Consider the following 24,497-nt stretch of genomic DNA (forward strand, 5'->3'; position numbering starts at 1 on the left):
AGGATAAATAAGTACAGCAAGAGAGGGAGGGGGGGGGGGGAGGCAGAAATATGGAGTATGAGAGAGAGAAAGTTGTAAGGAAAGGAGAGAAAAGGGTTGAATTGGAGTAAAAACAAAATTTAATTTCTTAAAATAACATTTCTATTTTCAATTCATTTAAATTTATTTGATATAGACATTTGTAAGAAAAAAAAATATATTTTTATTTGATGAAGTCCTTTTCACTTTCATTGTTAAATTAAACATTTTGTTGCTCTTTTGGCGCCACACCATTGCTTGGACGTTGTCCGGTACATTGAATAATTATGCTAAGAGAATACATTCAGATTTATGAGTGTTCTTTAGTTGCACTGCCTTCAACAGATCATCTTGAGAAACCAAGGGGTACCCTTCACTTGTAAATAAGTAACATCGAACAGACAACCAACGCTTTAATTGCTCAACCTTTGACTATAAGCCCTAAATGTGCAGGTTAATTAGTTGCACCTGTTTACGGACCACGACATTCCCCTTTACTCTCATTGTGTAAGTGTCACAATCTAGATATAGGTACCAATTTTAATGTCTCAAGAGTGATGAAATGTGGTTCAGAGTAAAAAGAAACAATGTGGATGCAGGTTTTAATATTTTACATACAGCTGTAGATGACTGGATATGGCCAATGACATCTGGTTCTGTGCTAGCATAATTAAACTTAAAGATTTTACAGGTTTTAATAGAAGCTATATGTTTTATTAACTGCTTATGTGTTTAAAAGTAGGAAAGGATTAAATTTGGTTTAATTCAATTACACCCTTAACCTTTTCATGACATGTAGTGCATCTCTTTGCCATTGGGGAGGGGATGGGTTTGAATATTTGGCCAAAACTGTTGTATAACTAAAGATGTTAAAGTTTGAACTAACTGCTTTTATGTCATAATTACATTAAAAATCATTTTATTGTGTTTAGAAAGCCAATATTATTTTATCTCAGAAAAGCTATCCTTGCTCCAATTCTTAATCAATTTTGCATCAAACACAATAAATACAAACAGTACAAGTATGTAAATATATTCATGCATGAAAAGCATTTTCATTTTCAAAATGCAAATATAATTTAGAAAATTTTCTTGAAAATTCAATCATATTTTCTAAACTCTTACCAAACCACATTTAGACCAAATTTTTAAGACTTTTTGGACAATTTTTAAGAAATATAATATGTATTCTAGTATGGCTTTAAAACCAATTGATATCTATTGGATTAGAAAAATCATGTTTTGATTACAGACAATTTTCCACAAAAAATAAAATCAAAATCCTTTAATTAATACAAGTTTTTATAGCGTCAGCCACAGGGGGCTGAAAAATCAAAGTAATCTTATATTATTTTATTTTACTATCTGCGGAAAGAAGTCTATAATACTATGCAATAATAGTTATTCAGTGAGGCTGAGAACCGGCCCTTATCTCCACTGGATACTCGTACACAATTTTTGAAGAAATTTAATAAGTATTACAGAAAATAATAAATTTGGTTAATTCTACTATACATATTTTTTAGTTTAAGCTCTGTTAGAACTTTATTACTCAAACATCACAGTGAAACTACAATTAATTTTGAAAACTTTTAATCAAATTCTCTATAATTGAGTTTAAATAAAGACTTTAAATGTAGAACTTGACCTTGTTTCACCACGAACTTTGAAATATAACAAGATTTAGAAAGTAGAACTTTCGCATAATAGAAATGGTGCAGTATGATTAATCGTAATAATAATATTAGTTTGGAGAACAAATATTATTATTTTCCAATGATTTCAATTTAAAAAATCATATTCCAGATGATTTAGTATGTGTTTTAGAACTAATGTTTTTCATAGATAAAGGATTAATTTAGTTCCATAAGTAAATACACCTTAATGTGTCTTTTCCAGATAATAATTTAAAATTTACAAAAAAATAAATTGATATTTTAAATGAAGCCATGCATGAATAAGGTGATGGAAAGCTGTAAGAACCTATTCTTCTTGTAAAAAAACACTAAGGTTTAGTCCTTCCAAGTATGTTTCATAAGATCTAACTGTGTATGGTAATGAGTGGCGCCTGTTTATAGGAGCCTTTCTCCAACTCTCAATATTGGCGACACATTTCAGACTTATCAGCAGTAGGTACCATTTTAATGCCTCTAGTATGACATGGTGTGGACCAGACTCGATTCTGACACTCTTCCTAAAGAAAGCAGGCACGGTATCATTTACGCTAATGCAGTTGATTTATTCACTACTTATGTTTTTGTTATCAGCTTCTACCAACAATGAAATCAATTCGGAAAAAAATCACAAAACCTATACGCGTTTTAGCTGTTGTTGGGGGGCAAAAGGTACTAAAATTGATGACCTCTCCATTTGCCCCCAAAATGTTATTTTAGATTTATTTTGCTTGTTGGTTATACCTTATTCCTGTTTTGTTATAATTAGAAACAACTCTGTATAAAATTACTCCAAGATGAAGTAATATTTTCTCCAAAGAATGTGCATTCAAAGTTCAAAAGATTTTCCAAAGGATCAGAGCTCCACAGAAGAGTGGGGTCAGCTATGGACAGATAGATAGATAATTTCTTCTCAGAGAGACAGGGGAAATCAATCTACATCCCATTCTTTTCCCTAATAAATATAATGCATAGTTTTAAACACAAGAATTAAAGGAGAAATTAAGTAATAATCTTTACAGTATGGCTTCGATTAATATCTGCTGGATTACAACTGGTTCTTAGCTGTACTGTAAATTAATGTATATCCACGTATTACAGACAATTTTCCACGAATATAAAAATAAAAATCATAAAATTAATTCCAGTTTTTTTAGCTTGGGCCTTCGACCCATTGTGGCTGACAAAAATGATTTAAACGGTTCTTAACCATACTATAAAATCATGTGTAGAATCGTATTACAGACAATTTTCTATGAATATTAAAAAAATCCTAAAATTAATATCAGTTTTGTTAGTTCAGGACTTCGGCTAACAAGAACGATTTTAATCTTATTATTTTTTATTTTAATATTTACGGAAAATTGTTTATAATACGAGGCGATAAGTAACTATTCCTGTATGTCTCTATCCCAGCATTAAGGCATTTGAAGAGTTTCAATCTGCAAGGAAAACTATGTGTTTGTGTTGGTTGTTTTCTCTCTGTCTCTGTTTGCTTTAGTCAGGGAGGGAGGGGACATTGGTCTGTTTTTTACACTAGTCCCCAAAGTTTTATAATTATATTTTCTTATTCGTTGGTTTAACAACTTTGGGGACTTTTATTGAATTTTGATTATTAAGTTGAGTATCCAAACGTTTGTAATCTGAAGAAGAATAATTTTGTGTATAATCACAGGGGATGTACAGAAATTTATCAGAGATTGTCTTATCCCTTTAGATCCCTGGCTTTAGTGCATCTTTCTTTACAGATAAAAAAATGGTCTATTCATGGTTTTAATTTGATATGATTAAATCATGGATAAGGGATAGGAAACCTAACCATAAATTAGGTCCTGGCCTAGTTTCACAAGGGATATTGCAACTTTTACTATTTCCTAAGTAAATGTAGTCATTGGAGGCAGCTCCAAATTAGCTATCGCTCTAAACCAATAAGGATCTGCTTGTTTTGTATCAGCCAATAGGCAACTGGAGGCAAGCTATATGAAAACCGCGGCATTTTTAGAAGCAGACAATTCTAGAAAAAAATGATGATCTGTCTGCTTCTAAAAAATAATAGAAATGGTGTTTGATCACATTAGCTCAATTATTAAATATGCCCAGAGTTTTAGATTAAAAAATACCATACTGGTAGTGCGAATGGGGCGCTTGTCCAATATTATGGCATGGAGATCGCTCTTCTATGAGTACTACTTAAATCCTATTTTTACTGCAATACACATAGACATTCTCAGCGTCGGCTCGTCAGTGAAGAATGCTTTTCCTTTTATTCCCACAAGTATAATACGAATTTGGTTGAACCCATGGCAGTTCAACAAATACCCACGCACGGTATTATATTACTTTAAGCTAAGAATAAATGGCTGGTTAGGATGTTCGATCTATATTATATAAGTATATTAAGTACTTAAGAAGGAAGATGGTTTTATAAAGTGTATTTACATTACAAGTGAATCAGTTAAGTATGAAATATATACAGGATAGGAGATAATAAACATAAGTAGTGTAGGACAGAAAAGTGCCCTAAGTCCAAAGCATCTAATTGTGCATAGTGTTAGATCTCTAACATAAGACCTAGGCACAATTCATGCTAAGTACTAAGGGACCTAAATTTAAACTACAATGCATGCTAAATTAACTAAGATCATTACCTTTAAGCCAGGAGAAGAACTTAATAGTTCAAGAGTCAATGAATAACTGAGCAATTTTAAGAGGTGCAAGTTATAACAACAACTATTTACCAGGATCTAAGTCCTTGTCTGTTTAATAAGGTGTTTGTATGTTAAACTTGTGACGTAAATGAAGCTATGGCTATAGGTATACTTAGTTTTACATAATGGTTACATGATTACTTTAACAATAGATATAATGTTTTATATAAGCATATAACAATATTCAATCACATACAGATTACCATGATTAGGCTAGTATTACCCATATATGGTATTATATTGGTAATATTAGACCTGTAAATGCATAAAAATACATAAAAAGTGCCAAAGGGCTGACCAGAGTAATTGTGTCTTGTGCCTGAAGTGCGCGCGATAATTACTATGGCCTGTCAATCATTATTCAGATCAAAGTTTTATATGGTGTTAAATTTATAGAGAATATAAATAAAGTGAACTAGATGCGAAGCATTTCTATAAGAATCTTGTTTGTACGTTCAAAGAATTTTGAAATTTGGATGTCGCATCTCCAATACATAAAAAAACAAAAATAGATGGATTATTTTTTAAGAAGGAAGTAGCTAAGAATATTCAATTGGCAGTTTATAAATAAAGTGTTGTATTTCAAATGTAAAAATTTTATACGGAATTGATATAACACATTAACCTTAATTTTTTTACTTAAGGCTAGCTACCTGAATTTTATTCTATTATCTTCTTTGGACTCATTAAGCTATTTTATTATTCTTGTTGATAGTTGTCGATTCTAACCACTGCACCATCCCGTAACTGGTTTTTTAGGCCTAGTTGGAAAATAGGCCTGGAATAATATTTTCTTACGTTTCCCATCCCTTATCCCTGGAATAAATCAATGTGTGTGCAACATTTAACATAACAAATGTTCAGTGCTGATTTACCTTCTCTCCATAGCTTAAATATTAAAATATTATATTTACTAGCGGATACGCCCCCCGAGGCATCTAGAGGCCTTATAGAGTGGGGAAGTCGCCCCCCCCCACACTTTAAAATTTAGTATTAAAAATAAAAGTATAAAAACAATATTTTTTTACTATGTCGTATTCTCTTGAGAAGGTAGTGGCAATTTTAAACCTTTCCAGGACCGACAACAACTAATTTAGGTTAGGTTAGGTTTTAGGATGGACGCTTTACACCGCAATCATAGGGCTTAGGGCTGACAACCCTATCCCATATCCATAAGCCACATTGTTACAGAAACACTGACGAATTGTCAGCGGCCTATGCTCCCCCCTGTGATGTGAAAAGGGCTTGTTACTGTTAGGTTTTAGGATAGGGAGCCGAGCGCTGCGGCTAGGCAGGCAAGGGGGCCGAGCGTTGCGGCTAGGCAGGCAAGGGGGCCGAGCGCTGCGTCTAGGCAGGCTAGGGAGCCGAGCGCTGCGGCCAGAGTTCATAGTTCGCTGGTAGGGGGGGGGGGGGAGTACTCAAATTTTCAAAATTGAAGAAAAAAAATTCTAAGAGGATAATACCGGAGAACCTTATCGGTTTACATAAGGATTGTTTCAAAAAGATATACAAATCTTACTAAAAATGTGAATTACTATGAAGTTTGTTAACTTGAATATGACATTTGTGTAAGAATGATAAAATTGTTGAATTGTTTATGATCTGTGTTGTATATGCAATAAAAAGCAGGGATCTAATTCTAAAGGGATAAGACAATTGCCGATAAATTGTTGTACATTAGGATGGGTTCATATCGGAATTAGACAAAGCGGGGATATGCAACAGATAAAATTAACCTTAAAAACATTTCTGACCGAAAAAGAATTTTAAAAAATTGAGTTTTAGAACACGACCACTTAAAAATATAATTCATTACTTATTAGTATGCAAAGACGACATTCAAAAAAAAATTGAATCAGAACTATGGCTTCATGGTGCTCCCTGGAAAGGCCTTGAGGATCTGAATCAGGAACTTTTGTCCGTTTCAAAATATCTCGTTTCTAGCCTTAGAAATCACTAAAAAACCAAAATTTTTAAAGGTTTATTGAGAATTGTCCAATTTGTTGAGGTTTTTTAGATTTTCTCAGGCTAGGAACGAGATTTTTTGAAACGGTCAAAAGTTCCTGACTCAGCTCCTCAAGGCATTTCCAGGGAGCACCATGAAGCCATAGTTCTGATTCAATAAATTTTTGACTCCCATTTACAAATAGCTATACAATTGAATGTCTGGTCGTCAGCGGTTTTAAGACTTAGGATAAATTTTAAATCATCCAGAGGTGTATTATATCTATATAAATTGAGTGCAGATCCCCGCTTTGGGCTCAGAAAAAAAATGTCCAAAATCGACCCACCCTATTGTACATCCCCAAAGATGATATTTAAATTACCTCTTCTGTAGATAACATTTAGTGGTTGAAACGTTTGGACACTAAAATTAGTGAAGTCCTCAAAGTTGTTAAGCCAACGATAACGTTATTATAAAACTTTGGGGACTAGTGTAATAAACAGTCTAATGTCTCCTCATTCCCTGCATATAAAGGATAAATATTCAAATGTTTTTATCACGAAGAATTCAAAATTTTTCTAACATTATTTGATATTTTCTTTCTTTCTTCTTATAATGATTAAATGTTTTGGTATATCAACAAAATAAATTAAAATACAACTACTGTATTGAGCACTAACCCCCCCCCCCTCTACACTTAATTCTGCGCTCGGATATGCTTTTGAAGGAGTCACCGTAAATAGCTTTGCTAGTTATAGTGGAGGTAATAGTTTTGAGTCTCAGCTGCTATTGCCTGGGTCCTACGACAAACGCAGGAGTTCCAAACGTCGGAGTGGACAAACACAGGAGTGGACAAACACAGGAGTTGACAAACACAGGAGTGGATACTTAATCTAACCTAACCTATTTTAAACCACTTTTTAGATTTTTTAAATGCCTAACCCCTGCAAAGGCTTATTTGTATATTCATATCTTAACCTAACCTAACCTGTATAGAAATACCTAATTAAATTAATATTTTAACACTCCTGCGTTTATCCACTCTGACGTTTGGGACTCCTGTGTTTGTCCTGGAACCCTTGCCGGTCCCATAAAAGAAATAGTATGAACTTCTAGACAATATAAAATTACAAAAAAAATCACCCTTCAGCAATTAGAAATTTTAATTGAAAAAAAAAATATTTTTTTTGTGTAACTTTGCAGCACCTATTGTTATAGTTTGCCTGGTACTGTATAATTCAGCAATATTTCCACCCAATTAGATTTTACTCGTGTGTGAGTGTGTGTGTACACATAATTCTGTGTGTGAGTGTGTGTGTGTACACATATAATTCTATGTGTGTGTGAGTGTACGTGTGTGTGTACACATAATTCTGTGTGTGTGTGTGTGTGTACACATAATTCTGTGTGTGTGTGAGTGTACGTGTGTGTGTACACATATAATTCTGTGTGTGAGTGTGTGTACTCACATAATTCTGACATTCCATTGGACAAATGAACCGATAACATTCTGGTTTGACAACAATGTTTTTATGCACATTTTTTTATGCCCTAGAGGCTTCAAGGGGCACTTAAGATTAGGGGAAGGGGGGGGGGGTGGTGGTCTTCAAACTTAAAATTTTAGTTTTAGATCAAATATGATTAGGGGAGTAATTTTTTTCTTGAGGTACCTTCCCTCAAAAAAGTTATAGACCTTCCAAGGACCTAATGAAACATATACAAGTCACAGACTTGTTTACTAAATCAGTAAACCGTATAGATGTATTCACCAGAAACTACCTTTCCGTTTTTTAATTGACCCTTAATTTTCAGAATATTTTGTCTTGTGAAACCTGTGCTTTATTATTGCACCACAGTTTTTAATGAAACTTTTAAAATATACCTAGATTTTGGATAGCTCCTGTGACCACCAGGATTAGTGATTAAAAAAAAATTCACTAAAAGTTTCATATTTGTATCAGAACATTAAAATCTAAGGTTCAGAAAAGTTCAAATTTTTTTAACTATTCTCTCATGCAATCAAAATAAGTGGAAAAAAATAGAAGGGGGCTATTAAAGACCCACGGAAAAAGGATTATACAGGTTACTGATGCTCAAGGTTCACTGAAGTACGTTTGGTTGCCATTGATAGAATAAACTAAATCATCCAAATAATTAAAAATATACAAAATAATATTATATAGTGCTTGGTTATTCATAAAAAAAAAACTTTAATTCAAAAACATATGTATTAAGTATGGTTAAATAAAAGAAACCTTAAAAAAATGTTAGTGAAGCAAATGTTTTTAAAACAGAATTCTAAAGAATTTCTGACAAAAGGAAAGATGCGTATATAATAATATATATATCTTGGCCATAACCTAGGCAAGCCATAGGCCCATGCCGAAAACACAGAATGAAAGGACTATGGGCTTTTTATTAAAATAGTGCCCAAAGCTTTACAATAAGATTTCTTATTTGTTAGCTTACAACTTTGGGGGCTTTAGTTAATTTTGATTGGTTGACTCAATAAGTTGAGGGTTCACACGTTTCAACCACTAATTTTATTCTACAGAAGGGGTAATTTTGTGTATCAACATTGTGGATGTACATCAATTTAACGGCTATTGTCTTATCCCCTTAGATCCCTGGTAGGCCCGGGCTGAAAACATCATTCCACAAATTTAAATAAACAAAATTTATACATAGGAATTCTTTTCTTTTCCTCAAGTTTTAAATATGTATGTATATGGAATCATTTGAGTTTTATATGACAATTGTCTATCTTTCTGGATTTATCCTTAATCTATGTATAACAATTTAGCCCTTTAAAAATTGGGACATTCTTATCACCTTAAAACTTAAATTGAAAACAAGGATGGCAACATCCATAAACGCAAAGGTTAAAAAAAAGCTGGATCTTTAAATCATTTTAGTGGTGAACCGGATCAGGGTGCGCTAGAGGTGGTCCGGAGGTGGGCTGAAGGTGAGCCACAGCCACTGCACACTGGTCCGAAAACGGAGATTTGGGTCAACAATTCGTTTTTAGCCGTTTTTTGGCCAATTTCGATGCCCAATACGGCAAATTGGGGGTTTTAGGGGTCAGGGAGTCCATTTATGAGAAAAAAAATATATGACCTTAAAGGTCAAAGACCTTTAAAATGACCTTTAAAGTCTGATTTTGCCGTTCTCGTGGTTTTATTGGACATTTAGGGGGGGAAGGAGGTGTCCAATCAAGGCAACACTAAAATACGTTTTTATAGGGGATTGCATTAGCTAAATTTCATGTGAAGTAAAAATTTTTGTAAAATAAACTGGTTTTGCACCAGCTGAATTTCAAATTTTGCCTTTATTTATAGTTTTAACCCATTTATATAAATATATATATATATATATATTATATTATTAAGACATACTTTTAAAAAAGAATTTATTTGATACTTTAAAGTCTTGCAAATTGTAATTTTTAAATAATGAAATATTTAAAATTATTAAAGCCCAAAAAATGTGTTTATGTTTAAATAGAAGAAGACGAACACACACACGAACGCAGACACACGAACACATAGTTTCGACCAATCAGAGGCAAGAGATTTTTCTTAATTGTCCAATGAGAACTCAGTATTTTGGCTTCGACTAATAGGAGACAAGGACCTTTGTTTCGACCAATCAGAGGCACACACACACACGAAGACTTATAAAGAGTAGGCTGAAAGAATAATATCAATTATATGAATATAAAACAATAAAATTGACATTTAGAATTTTTTTTTAACTAATCTACATGAAATATAACAGATTTTTATACTATTTAGCTATTTCGTATGTTTTCATTTTGTTTCTCAAATATTACTCCGCAAAAATAGATCCTTCCCCCCTCTACGCGTTCGGAATAATTTTAAATTACAACATCGATGAAATTTAATCGATCTAATAGTTTTTAAGATATTGCACAAAACGAACAAAACCGGATGCCATATATATCGTGAAATATGAAGTTAATTACAATATCAACAAATTCTCTTTAATAAACATGCGAAAAGCTCAGAGAGTACTCAATAAGAAAATTTTGCCAAACTTACCCTTATCTTAAAACTGAGAAAAAAAACACATTTTTGCATTTTGTACCATTTTTTGTGTTATAAATAATTTTTGAACTTATATAGGACTTATTTTAGTTGGACAATTTCCAACATGCGGATATTTGATTTTATCAGATTTAAGCAAGTATAGCCAATTTAACAATGTCAATAATACGTTCTTAGATTTTAGAGTTCTGCAGCTTTGGCCCCAAATTATTTCAAAAAACATATTATCAACATGGGTTGATATTTAAAATATAGGTGGCCCAGGATGTCTTTGAAGGCTGGCAGGTCAACTTTTGTCTAAATTGATGGGTAGGAAAAATTGAATTGTTGACCCCTCCGGACCAGTGTGCACTGCTATAAAACATTGATCTTTAAAAGATTTTTGGCGCTGTCCAATCCGCGCCGGTATAACTTTATAACTTTTTTATATAAAATATCGTACTGACACGGCTAACGTTATAAAGTTATATATTGTTTTATAATAAAACAATAAATAATTTATTTTAAAAATAATTATAGAAATGTTTTCACTATTATTAAAACTAATTGAAAAAATATTTATTTATTAAATACGGTTCAACCCAATCTGGCGCGGTGGTTACACTAAACGAGTGTAACTGCCGCGCCAGAGGTGCGCTACTGGGTGCGCCGGTTCGCCTATGCCATTTTGATTTAAAGATTGATATATGGTGCGCCAATCTGGCGCGCCCCGATCTGGCGCACCACTAAATGATTTGAAGATCCAGCTCAGAAAAACGATTATTGGACAATGTGAAGAAACATCAAATTCAATACTAATATACAGAAACCTTAACAAAATTCCATATAGAAAACGAAAACTAATTGAACATTACATTATAAGATTTCATTATAGAGATTCTTCTCTTACAACATGATGCCAAATCATTCTAGTATTCATCATTCCAAAAATTGGTTGAATAGTACAATAATAAAATATAACATATCAGTCATCATTAAAAAAGTAAAATAATAAATGAACCTACCAAATGGTAATGTTAATAAAATTCCTACTCTTTCTAAATTTTACGAATTGTTTTGAGAATCACCATAGGTATGTACTTAGTTAGTCAGTTCTGGCGATAATGCTTTAAAAGTCATTTATAACTAACTTTGTCCAATGTCCATACGTCAAACATGTGTTGTAAAAGATAAAATTTGGTTTTCTCAACTGCTATCAAAGCTAGATGTCTGAAACTTCTCTCTGATGATCTAATCTACAATTTATATTATCCGTTTATTTAGATATTCTTGTTAATCGATTATTATTTATGCTGCAAAAGGAGGTTGTAAACCTTGTTTTACTCAATTAAATCCAGTAGTAGTAAAACAATGTTATACAATACTCTTGTATAAGAATATTTTTTATGTTGATTTGGTTTAGTTACATTTTGAAAGTAGGGAAGCAAAAGCTCATAAACCATAAAGACAAAGAAAGAAATGTAATAATGTATGTGTAATGTCGAGTTGTAGAGTGGGTGTGCTAGAAAATCCGTCAAAATTATAAAATTAGCAAATTATTATGCAAAATCCAAGAATCCCTTATATAAATTTTGAATAAATCAAATGCTACTTAGTCGAACAAATCAGTAAATTTTTCTCAATAGCTTTTTTTTTCATTTCTGACCCCTGCGGGGGGCTCTAACCCTGCAGGGTGTTCATTAACAGTTATCTAACCCAACCTAACCTATCAAAGGCTACTGTGAAAAAACGACGAAACCCACTACTTTGTATTCTTTTTATTTTCCGGAGTTTTTATATCCATCAGATCTTTCCCCAACTTAATCTATTTTCATCAATTGCTTGCGGCTAGGGAGAAATAAAGTTTTTAAGACCTTAATTTTTATTACACCCCTAGGTGATTACCTGTGCAGGCCTCTAATTTTAATGGATATATTTATTATCTTATACAATGAACAGTAATAATAAAAACAGAGGTAATACTTACTTACAAATATTCCAAGAAAATGAAAATATTATCAATTCATGTGAACAATATTAAATCAACCATAACATTTTTCTATAAACTACTTAAAATTAAAAATATTGTTTTATTTACTCAAAACTTTTAAGGATATATTTAACTGCTTCAAATCAAATCTTTTAAATTTTCTATAGGTTATTTGTTTTCTTAAAGTTTTAAAATATTACCTTTATAATATTTATTGTATTCATATGTGAAAAATGAGACACCTAGCACCTAAAATTATAACTAAAACTAAATATCAAAGGTTAGCCCTTTTAACCCTTAACAGTCGGGCCCCTTGCCGCACCTTAATCAGTTGGGGGGGGGGGGGGCGTTCAACGCCCCCCCTCATTATCTCAGTTCCTATTAGAGCTAGAGGGCTAAAAAATTTTGTGCAAGTCCCCTGTGTTATGGTGAATTTCCGACCTTAAGTAAGTCAAGGTCAATTTCCGCTTATTTCACCCTTTTATTTAACAACCTTTGTTTTTAGGTCCTTTTTTACTTAAAAATTTCAAACGGCTGTAATTTTTTTAATTTTTAAAGCTAGAAGAAAATTTGGGTATAGTCCTTTCCATGACATCGCTCCATATGGGGCGATGATTTTCTATAGCTCCTTCAAGGAGCTATAGCATAGCCTCTTATCATATGGAGCGATGTGATAGCCCCTTTTAAGGAGCGTTCATATCGCCTCTTATGATAAGAGGCTATGCTATAGCTCCTTCATGGCCTCTTAATAGCTCCTTTGAAGGGGCGTTAATATCGCCTCTTATGATAAGAGGCTATACTATAGCCCCATGATGGCTCCTTCATAGCCTCTCCATCGCCCCTCCATAGTCCTTTACCTCCAGTGCCCCTTCATCGCTCCTTCATCGCCCCTACATCGCTCCTTCATCTCTCCTTCTTGAAATTTATATTAAATTGTACTTTGATGGCCCCTACATCGCCCCTACATCGCCCCTACATCGCTCCTTCATCTCTAATTCTTGAATTTTATATTACATTGTACTTTGATGGCCCCTACATCGCTCCTCCATCGCCCCTACATCGCTCCTCCATCGCCCCTACATCGCTCCTTCATCTCTCCTTCTTGAAATTTATATTACATTGTACTTTGATGGCCCCTACATCGCTCCTCCATCGCCCCTTCATTGCTCCTCCATCGCCCCTACATCGCTCCTTCATCTCTCCTTCTTGAAATTTATATTACATTGTACTTTGATGGCCCCTACATCGCTCCTCCATGGCCCCTTCATCGCTCCTACATCGCCCCTACATCGCTCCTTCATCTCTCCTTCTTGAAATTTATATTACATTGTACTTTGATGGCCCCTACATCGCTCCTCCATGGCCCCTTCATCGCTCCTACATCGCCCCTACATCGCTCCTTCATCTCTCCTTCTTGAAATTTATATTACATTGTACTTTGATGGCCCCTACATCGCTCCTCCATCGCCCCTTCATCGCTCCTACATCGCCCCTACATCGCTCCTTCATCTCTCCTTCTTGATATTTATATTACATTGTACTTTGATGGCCCCTACATCGCTCCTCCATCGCCCCTACATCGCTCCTCCATGGCCCCTACATCGCTCCTTCATCTCTCCTTCTTGAAATTTATATTACATTGTACTTACTTTGATGGCCCTTACATCGCTCCTCCATCGCCCCTGTATCGCTCCTCCATCGCCCCTACATCGCTCCTCCATCGCCCCTACATCGCTCCTCCATGGCCCCTACATCGCTCCTCCATCCCCTTACATCGCTCCTTCATCTCTCCTTCTTGATATTTATATTACATTGTACTTTGATGGCCCCTACATCGCTCCTCCATCGCCCCTACATCGCTCCTCCATGGCCCCTACATCGCTCCTTCATCTCTCCTTCTTGAAATTTATATTACATTGTACTTACTTTGATGGCCCTTACATCGCTCCTCCATCGCCCCTTCATCGCTCCTCCATCGCCACTACATCGCTCCTCCATCGCCCCTACATCGCTCCTCCATGGCCCCTACATCGCTCCTCCATCCCCTTACATCGCTCCTCCATCGCCCCTACATCGCTCCTATATCGCTCCTACATCGCCCCTACATCGCTCCTTCATCTCTCCTTCTTGAAATTTATATTACATTGTACTTACTTTGATGGCCCCTACATCGCTCCTCCATTGCCCCTATATCGCTCCTACATCGCCCCTACATCGCTCCTTCATCTTTCCTTCTTGAAATTTATATTACATTGTACTTACTTTGATGGCCCCTACATCGCTCCTCCATCGCCCCTTCATTGCTCCTCCATGCTCCTACATCGCTCCTCCATCGCTCCTACATCGCCCCTACATCGCTCCTTCATCTCTCCTTCTTGAAATTTATATTACATTGTACTTTGATGGCCCCTACATCGCTCCTCCATCGCCCCTTCATCGCTCCTACAACGCCCCTACATCGCCCCTATATCACTCCTATATCGCCCCTACATCGCTCCTTCATCTCTCCTTCTTGAAATTTATATTACATTGTACTTACTTTGATGGCCCCTACATCGCTCCTCCATCGCCCCTACATCGCTCCTCCATCGCCCCTACATCGCTCCTCCATTGCCCCTACATCGCTCCTCCATCGCCCCTATATCGCTCCTACATCGCCCCTACATCGCTCCTTCATCTCTCCTTCTTGAAATTTATATTACATTGTACTTACTTTGATGGCCCCTACATCGCTCCTCCATCGCCCCTATATCGCTCCTACATCGCCCCTACATCGCTCCTTCATCTCTCCTTCTTGAAATTTATATTACATTGTACTTACTTTGATGGCCCCTACATCGCTCCTCCATCGCCCCTACATCGCTCCTCCATCGCCCCTACATCGCTCCTCCATCGCCCCTACATCGCTCCTCCATCGCCCCTATATCGCTCCTACATCGCCCCTACATCGCTCCTTCATCTCTCCTTCTTGAAATTTATATTACATTGTACTTACTTTGATGGCCCCTACATCGCTCCTCCATCGCTCCTTCATCTCTCCTTCTTGAAATTTATATTACATTGTACTTACTTTGATGGCCCCTACATCGCTCCTCCATCGCCCCTACATCGCTCCTACATCGCTCCTTCATCTCTCCTTCTTGAAATTTATATTACATTGTACTTTGATGGCCCCTACATCGCTCCTCCATCGCTCCTTCATCTCTCCTTCTTGAAATTTATATTACATTGTACATACTTTGATGGCCCCTACATCGCTTTTAAAAAGTGGATTAATTTCTATGACCATAGACAACTTAATATTTTTCTTTTTGCTAATTTTACTTTGAATAAACATAATTTGTAAATAAAATAAAATTTACTGTTTTTCTTTTAAATATCTTGTGGACTTTAAATAACTATTATTTTTACATAATTAAATACCAAATTTCATATAATTGACTGGATCTCTCCTGCTTATAAAACATTAAATTTGTGGTTGATTTTGACGCAATACCCTAGTTGTAAAGTAGATATTCTAAATTAAATCCCTTAAAATCTAACCCCAAGAAGTGATTTAAATATACCTTCTAAAATAAATATTAACTACTTAACAAACCATTAAAATGGAAATTTGAAGAAGGAGCGATGTAGGGGTGATGGAGGAGCGATGTAGGGGCCATCAAGTTGCAATGTAATAAAAATTTGGAGATGGAGCAATGGAGGGGCGATGGAGGGGCGATGGAGAGGTGATTGAGTGGCAATGTAGGGGTCATCTAAGTGGAATGTATTATAAATTTGGAGGAGCAATGAAGGGGCGATGGAGGAGCGATGTAGGGGATGTAGGGGCCATAAAAGTACAATGTAATATAAATTTGGAGAAGGAGCTATGAAGGGGCGATGGAGGAGCGATGTAGGAGCGATGTAGGGGCGATGGAGGAGCGATGTAGGGGCCATCAAAGTACAATGTAATATAAATTTCAAGAAGGAGAGATGAAGGAGCGATGTAGGGGCGATGTAGGAGTGCTATAGGGGCGATGTAGGAGCGATGTAGGGGCGATGGAGGAGCGATGTAGGGGCGATGGAGGAGCGATGTAGGGGCGATGGAGGAGCGATGTAGGGGCGATGTAGGAGCGATGAAGGGGCGATGGAGGAGCGATGTAGGGGCGATGGTGGAGCGATGAAGGGGCGATGGAGGAGCGATGTAGGGGCCATCAAAGTAAGTACAATGTAATATAAATTTCAAGAAGGAGAGATGAAGGAGCGATGTAGGGGCGATGTAGGAGCGATGAAGGGGCGATGGAGGAGCGATGTAGGGGCCATCAAAGTACAATGTAATATAAATTTCAAGAAGGAGAGATGAAGGAGCGATGTAGGAGCGATGAAGGGGCGATGGAGGAGCGATGTAGGGGCCATCAAAGTACAATGTAGTATAAATTTCAAGATGGAGAGATGAAGGAGCGATGTAGGAGCGATGAAGGGGCGATGGAGGAGCAATGAAGGGGCGATGGAGGAGCGATGTAGGGGCGATGTAGGAGCGATGAAGGGGCGATGGAGGAGCGATGTAGGGGCGATGTAGGAGCGATGAAGGGGCGATGGAGGAGCGATGTAGGGGCCATCAAAGTAAGTACAATGTAATATAAATTTCAAGAAGGAGAGATGAAGGAGCGATGTAGGGGCGATGTAGGAGCGATGTAGGGGCGATGGAGGAGCGATGTAGGGGTCATCAAAGTACAATGTAATATAAATTTCAAGAAGGAGAGATGAAGGAGCGATGTAGGGGCGATGTAGGAGCGATGAAGGGGCGATGGAGGAGCGATGTAGGGGCCATCAAAGTACAATGTAATATAAATTTCAAGAAGGAGAGATGAAGGAGCGATGTAGGAGCGATGAAGGGGCAATGAAGGAGCGATGTACGGGGCGATGGAGGAGCGATGTAGGGGCGATGGAGGAGCGATGAAGGGGCGATGGAGGAGCGATGTAGGGGCCATCAAAGTACAATGTAATGTAAATTTCAAGAAGGAGAGATGAAGGAGCGATGTAGGGGCGATGTAGGAGCGATGAAGGGGCGATGGAGGAGCGATGTAGGGGCCATCAAAGTACAATGTAATATAAATTTCAAGAAGGAGAGATGAAGGAGCGATGTAGGAGCGATGAAGGGGCGATGAAGGAGCGATGTACGGGGCGATGGAGGAGCAATATAGGGGCGATGGAGGAGCGATGAAGGGGCGATGGAGGAGCGATGTAGGGGCCATCAAAGTACAATGTAATGTAAATTTCAAGAAGGAGAGATGAAGGAGCGATGTAGGGGCGATGGAGGAGCGATGAAGGGGCGATGGAGGAGCGATGTAGGGGCCATCAAAGTACAATGTAATGTAAATTTCAAGAAGGAGAGATGAAGGAGCGATGTAGGAGCGATGAAGGGGCGATGGAGGAGCGATGGAGGAGCGATGTAGGGGCCATCAAAGTACCATGTAATAAAAATTTCAAGAAGGAGAGATGAAGGAGCGATGTAGGAGCGATGAAGGGGCGATGGAGGAGCGATGTAGGGGCCATCAAAGTACAATGTAGTATAAATTTCAAGATGGAGAGATGAAGGAGCGATGTAGGAGCGATGAAGGGGCGATGGAGGAGCGATGTAGGGGCCATCAAAGTAAGTACAATGTAATATAAATTTCAAGAAGGAGAGATGAAGGAGCGATGTAGGGGCCATCAAGGAACTCAGATATATATATAAAATCGTGAAGGGGCCATGAAGAGGCGATATTTTATTAAATAGCCCCTTGGGATAAGAGGACATATCATTACCTCTTTAGAAGGAGCGATTATGGAGCGATAAAGGATCATTTAATCGCCTCTTAGGGCAAGGGGCTATCAAATCGCTCCTTTCAAGGAGTCATAACATCGCCTCTTGTTATAAGGGGCTATTAAATCGCTCCTTTCAAGGAGCCAATACATCGCCCCTTGTCATAAGAGGCGATCAATTAAAATCATCGCCCCATATGGAGCGATGTCATGGAAAGGACTATACCCGAAAATTTTTTTTTGGAGAAAATGTTTATTTTATTTAAATTTTATATTTGAAATATCAAAACATAAGTTTCAGCGGCCGCAGCTGTACTTGGCAGCTGCCAGCCGCCGCAGTCGGGAAATTTTAATACATTATGTAGACATGTAAGAAAAGCTTAAGTTTAAAATTTGAAGTCTCTAAGTCAAAAATTGCGGCCACAGGAGCATTTTAAAGATTTCTGGAGACCTGGAGGATCAGGACCTGCAGGATCATACCTGGAACCTGAAATTGACTAGAACACCTGTATTTAATATGAGGATGTACAACTAGAGGATATTTTAGTATTTTGGTAAGATAAAATGCTTTGTTTAAATCAAAAACAAATTTTTGCTCTTTACCTGGATGACCCTGCCAGGTTTGCTGGCATCCTGTGCCCGCCAGGATGAAGATATTCAAAAAATTCCAACTCTCAGTTATGTGTCATACCCATACTTAAAAAGTCAAGCAGTTTGGGCTCTTTATCTTTCACACACAGAAAATGAGATAGAAAAAACCGGATGGGGGGGCGTTCAACGCCCCCCCCCCCCCCGACCGTTAAGGGTTAAGACGAAATTTTTACGATGCGAAAAAACGTTAATAGTTCCTTTTTCAAATGCTACATATTATTCAAATTATTTCAATTTGTTCAAGGTCTCCCATATACGTTTGCAGAAAAGTCTCCACACCATCTGTATCTTTTTACAACCTACACAAAACATAAATTCATGTATATATGTAGCTTAACAGATAATTTCAAACAAAATAACGTTCTGCTCATTTCTTACGTGGCGTATGCTTGATTTTCCCCATCCAAAGTATTTGTATCTATTCATCTACTTATTTATCTAAACAAACATAAATTCATGTAAAAATGTAGCTTAACAGATAATTTCAAACAAAATAATGTTCTGCTCATTTCTTAGGTGGGTATATGCTTGATTTTCCCCAACCAAAGTATTTGTATCTATTCATCTACTTATTTATCTAAACAAAACATAAATTCATGTATAAATGTAGCTTAACAGATAATTTCAAACAAAATAATGTTATGCTCAATTCTTACGTGGGGGTATGCTGGATTTTCCCCAACCAAAGTATTTGTATCTATTCATCTACTTATTTATCTAAACAAAACATAAATTCATGTATAAATGTAGCTTAACAGATAATTTCAAACAAAATAATGTTATGCTTAATTCTTAGGTTGGGATATGCTTGATTTCCCCCCGTCTAAATTATGATTAAATCTATCTATCTATTTATTTGAAGTAGCTTATAATGCCTATAAAATTACGTCATACAATACAAATGACAAATGATAGTCCAGTATACATTTACCAATTGGTAAATATGAATATAAACTGGCATATCATTGGGTTTGTATTGTTTGACGTCATTTTTATAGGCACTATAAGCTGCTTCTATTTATTTATCTACCCATCTATCTATTTATCTAATCTACCTGACCATCTAATTAAATTAATTTAACTACATCTAATCATAGTCATCGACATAATTAATCATTCATCCATTAATATATGAATACTCTAATTTAACCTTTGATACTTTTACAAATCCAATAATGCATCTATCTATCTTTTTATTCTTTTTTTATTTATCTATTTATCTATCTAAAATATCTTTGGTTTAAGATGTTGTGTAAGCTTCTTTGCTGCAATTTCGAGATTCATTGGAATTATCTATCTATCCAGCTATCTATCTATCTATCTATCTTTCTGTATATCTATCTATCTATATATCTAGGATGTTGTGTAAGCTTCTTTGCTGCAATCTCGGGATTCATTGGAATTAGAAACTTTAGTCTTACCATAATTACTGTGGTAAGTTTCATTTATCTATCTACCTATCTATCATCTTATTATCTATCTATTTTATATTTTTATTGGTTATCTATCTATCATTTCATTATGGTTATTTCTACTAAAAATACTGAGGTACGTTTTATCTATCTATCATCTAACTAATTTATATAGTTTAATAGCGGCTACGCTCCTACAGGCCTTGAAGAAAGAAAGGGGGGGGGGTGGCAATCTTCACTTTTAATACAATAAGAAAGCTTAAATTTTTTTATAGTGGTGAGACGTTATTTCCCCTGGGAGGGTGGTAGTACACTCTCAAAGTAGTTATAAACCAAAGCTCTGTGAGAATCTTCACTGTAATGGAGAACAATATGTTTTTTTTAAAACTTTTAATCTGTCTTTTAGTATATCAGTCAAAAAATCAATCAATGAATCTTTTAAAACTACCTGTGAATCAATCTATCAATCATATTATCGATCAATCTACCTATCATTCCCGAGAAACTATCAATAGCTGTATCTTTTAATATTCAAATCAATCTGTCAACAAATCTTTTATCTAAACTATAAATCAATTAGGCACCCAACCTTTCTATCAATTAATCTAACAGGTAACACATCAATCAATCAATCAACAAATTTAAGGATGTAATAACAAGTGGATGCGCAGTAGTTCTAACTCTGGTTGGTGTAGTATGTGTTCTCATAGATGGATCTAAACCTCAACCTTGGATAACACACATAATTGCAGGACTTATTGGTAAGTAAACTTTTAATGAAAATCTATCAGAAAAAAAATTACAATGTATAAAATTGGGTCAAAGAGATATTTTAGATATAAATGGTAGAAAAGGGTATTTTATCGATACTGTAACAGTAAATCTCCCAAAATGAAGTTAACCCCTTAAAAATAATTTTTGAGAAAATCTTGGGGTTGGTGAGGTTGGATTAAAACTGAGCTGGATCTTTGAATCGTTTAGTGGTGCGCTGAATCGTGGCAATCCAGTTCACCCCGGTTTGGCGCGGCAATGTCACTCATTGAGTGCCTTTGCCGCGCCAGTACCGCGCCACTGGGCGTGCTGATTCGCCCATTCCATTTTGATTTAAAGATTGAAATCTAATAATAATTAGGTGCGCCGAACTGGATCGCCCTGATTCAGCGCACTACTAAACGATTTAAAGATCCAGCTCTGGCGTAGACAGAGTTACGTTCTTTTTACAATAATTTTAGTTTTATTCTTAATTTTAGAAGAATTTCATCTTCTATTGTCTTATAATTTAACAATTTATTTATTAATAAATGGATCTTACACAAGATTTTTACGTTTCTAATAAATCGAAACCTGTAGCGGGCTATAATAACATTATTCCCCATGCCCCCTTCTTTACCCCATCCCCTCCCCTCCTATTGGAAGAACGGCCCGACCAGTAAATGACAGGGTAAATAGGAAGCCAACTTGACGACAATTTTACTTTTGTCACATCATCTACGTATATTCTACATCCATTAATATAAAGTTATAGATTTGTGTATCTTAGACTTAACCAAAGCATGTGACAGTGTACCTATTTTAGATCCTTCTCATTACAATAACGCAGGAGTAGATGATTTTCTCAATGAAATGAACAGGTTAGTGGCAACAAGAAAGAAAATATTCTGCTAAGCGAAGTTTCAAATGACGGATAGATTTTCAAATAAGACTAATAAATACAAAAACTAAAAGTCTTATATAACAGAGGTGGTTTCTTAAAAAAACTTTTTTTCTCACTGGCTCACTGAAATCAGCGAGGCTCGCTAAAAATTTTTGTGGAAAATCTTCCAAAATCACATTAAAAATCTACAAAATTTAAACAAAATCTTATGTAACCCTTTTATAATTTTATTTAATTTTTGTAGATTTTTTATGCGTTTTGGAGGATTTTTCACAAAATTTTTTGTCAAGCCTCACTGATTTTAGTGAGCCAGTGAGCCAAAATTTTTTTAAGAATCCACCTCAGCTTTATAAATTTATCATAATTGGTAGTGTGAAAAAATTTTTAGTCTTCGGTCTCTACCTAAAGATCCTTGATAACAATAAAAAATTGGAAGATTTTTTAAAGAAGCTTAATATCATTATTAAGCTGAACTACCAAAGACCTGAAAATGCGCCAAGCCCTAAAACGTACTCTATAAATACTTAGTTTAAAAAACAGACATAAATTTAATCTATTCTAATTAGTTTTTGTATGTATGTACAATATATAATGTATAACTAGATTAAAAATGCATTTACTAAAAATGCATTAAATTCAGAATAGATTTTTTTTAGATAAGTAGCATCTCTACATGTCATTCTATTATGTTAAACGATTTAACTGGTTAATTCCATTATATATTGTATATGTATGTCTGCTTAGATCTCGTACACGAGTGACTGATCATTTCATAAATTTCAAGAATGTTTTTATATTGTTCTGTGGATGGTTTTAAGCTATTTGGCAGGGGGTAAAAAAAACCACCTCTAATATTTGACTTAATAGCAAGGTGTTTTTATTCTTCCATTAACTTTAATTGAGGGCTGTTTTACGTTGATTAATCCCCGCAAAAATAGCTTAGAACCACCCCCCGTATATTTTTCCTAAAAAACAACGAGGGCCCTTTGTTTTAGGTTATTTCTCCATTGTACTTTACCCACAAAGATATATAATAATATTTTCATTACATCTCTATGGTTATTTTTTCCCTTGTTTAATATCTAATTAATTTAGAGGTTTTAATTTGTAAAATGTAAAATTAACAAGGACAATTTTGTTTATATTAAAATATTTTTGGCTAGGTGAAAAGCACAATTACCTATTATATGTTTCATGATTTTAAGATGAAAAACAAGTAACATTCTTGTAGAAAGGGAGGGGAAATTACTCATATTCTAATATTTTTACGTTATTCGTTGGCTTAAAAACTAATTGTGTCCAAATTTTCAACCAATAATTTTATTCTATAGAAGGATAATAGTTATTTCTCGTATCGTATTATAAACGGCTTTCCGCGGATATAGAATGTACAATTATAAGATTAAAACTAGTTTTTTTAGCCCCGTGGTGCCGAAGGCACCGGCTAAAAAAACTAGTTTTTATCTTATGATTGTACATTTTTATATTCGTAGAAAACTGGATATAATACGATGCTAGACATAGTTTTTTCGTATTCATGAGAACCGGTTCCTATCCACCGGATTCAAATGAATACGAGAAATTTGTTTATCATTATTTTGAATCCATAGCAATTTATTTTCCATTGTCTTATTCCTTTATATCCCTTTAGATTGAGGACTGACATGTCTTAGTTAAAGATTAGCTGCGCTACTAACATTTTAAAAACTTGTATATCTATGTCAAACTTATTTTACATATGCGGGTGGTTGTTTATTTTTTTCAAATTTTAATACAATTAAATCATTTTAATTATATAATGTTTGTGTATTTATTTTTTTGGTTGTGAAGATTCTCTGAAATTTACTTTGTTTGTTCGTCCGTCAGTTCGTCAATCTGTTTGATTGTTTAGGAGAAATTTTGATATATCGGCTGCTATTCCAGATAGCATTCATGATATTTTGAGCAATATATTTAACCAAAGAACATTAACCAAGACGTTAGACCAATGATAGGCTATTACACTTTTTGATTGACCAATGATAAATTATACATTTGTATTTTATGACGACATTTTTTATTGGCCACTATACGCAGCTTATACCAGTAACGAAATTAATTCGAAAAAACGTATACGTGGTTTTCAGCTGTCGTTGGGGGGCAACACATCCTAAAATTGACGACCTCTCCATTTGCCCCCCAAATATTATTTAAGATTTATTTCACTTGTTGGTTATACCTTATACCTGCACTTTACGCTGTTTCTTGTTACTGTTATTGTTACTGAGCTACTTAGACACATAATTGTCCTTGTTATTTTAGAATAATCCATTGTTGTGGGGGCTATGGAGAAAATGATTATATAATGTATGACAGATCGCCTCCGGAATCTTGCTTCGACAGGTATATAGATATTAAACCCAGGGAGGGAGGGGACATTGTGCTGTTAATAACATTATTCCCCAACGTTTTATAATAACGTTTTCTTATTCGCTGGCTCAACAACTTTTTGTTTGGTTGGTTCATTAATATTAGTGTCCAAACTTTTCAACTACTATTTGTAATTTTGAAAATTGCTGATTGTGTGTTTCATCATTGGGTGTGTACATAAATCTATTTGCCATTGTCTTATCCCTA

General features: G+C 35.5%; 2 protein-coding genes across 6 annotated transcripts in view; one reads left to right on the top strand and one right to left on the bottom strand.

Annotated features, from left to right (window-relative positions):
* Positions 1 to 24,497, bottom strand: part of LOC145318738 (uncharacterized) — a 372,001-nt gene that overhangs the window by 232,162 nt on the left and 115,342 nt on the right. The window lies entirely within an intron of this gene.
* Positions 1 to 24,497, top strand: part of LOC145318730 (uncharacterized) — a 90,109-nt gene that overhangs the window by 11,326 nt on the left and 54,286 nt on the right. For both annotated transcript variants that reach the window (XM_080160218.1, XM_080160217.1), the window contains exons 4-7: positions 20,173 to 20,249; positions 20,874 to 20,988; positions 21,804 to 21,858; positions 24,183 to 24,263. In XM_080160218.1, coding sequence (XP_080016344.1) covers positions 20,173 to 20,249; positions 20,874 to 20,988; positions 21,804 to 21,858; positions 24,183 to 24,263 — 328 coding nt within the window. The remainder of the gene's footprint in view (positions 1 to 20,172; positions 20,250 to 20,873; positions 20,989 to 21,803; positions 21,859 to 24,182; positions 24,264 to 24,497) is intronic.

Source organism: Acartia tonsa, chromosome 5 (assembly GCF_053477335.1).
Source record: "Acartia tonsa isolate MP-2025a chromosome 5, ASM5347733v1, whole genome shotgun sequence".
NCBI classification, from domain to species: domain Eukaryota; kingdom Metazoa; phylum Arthropoda; class Copepoda; order Calanoida; family Acartiidae; genus Acartia; species Acartia tonsa.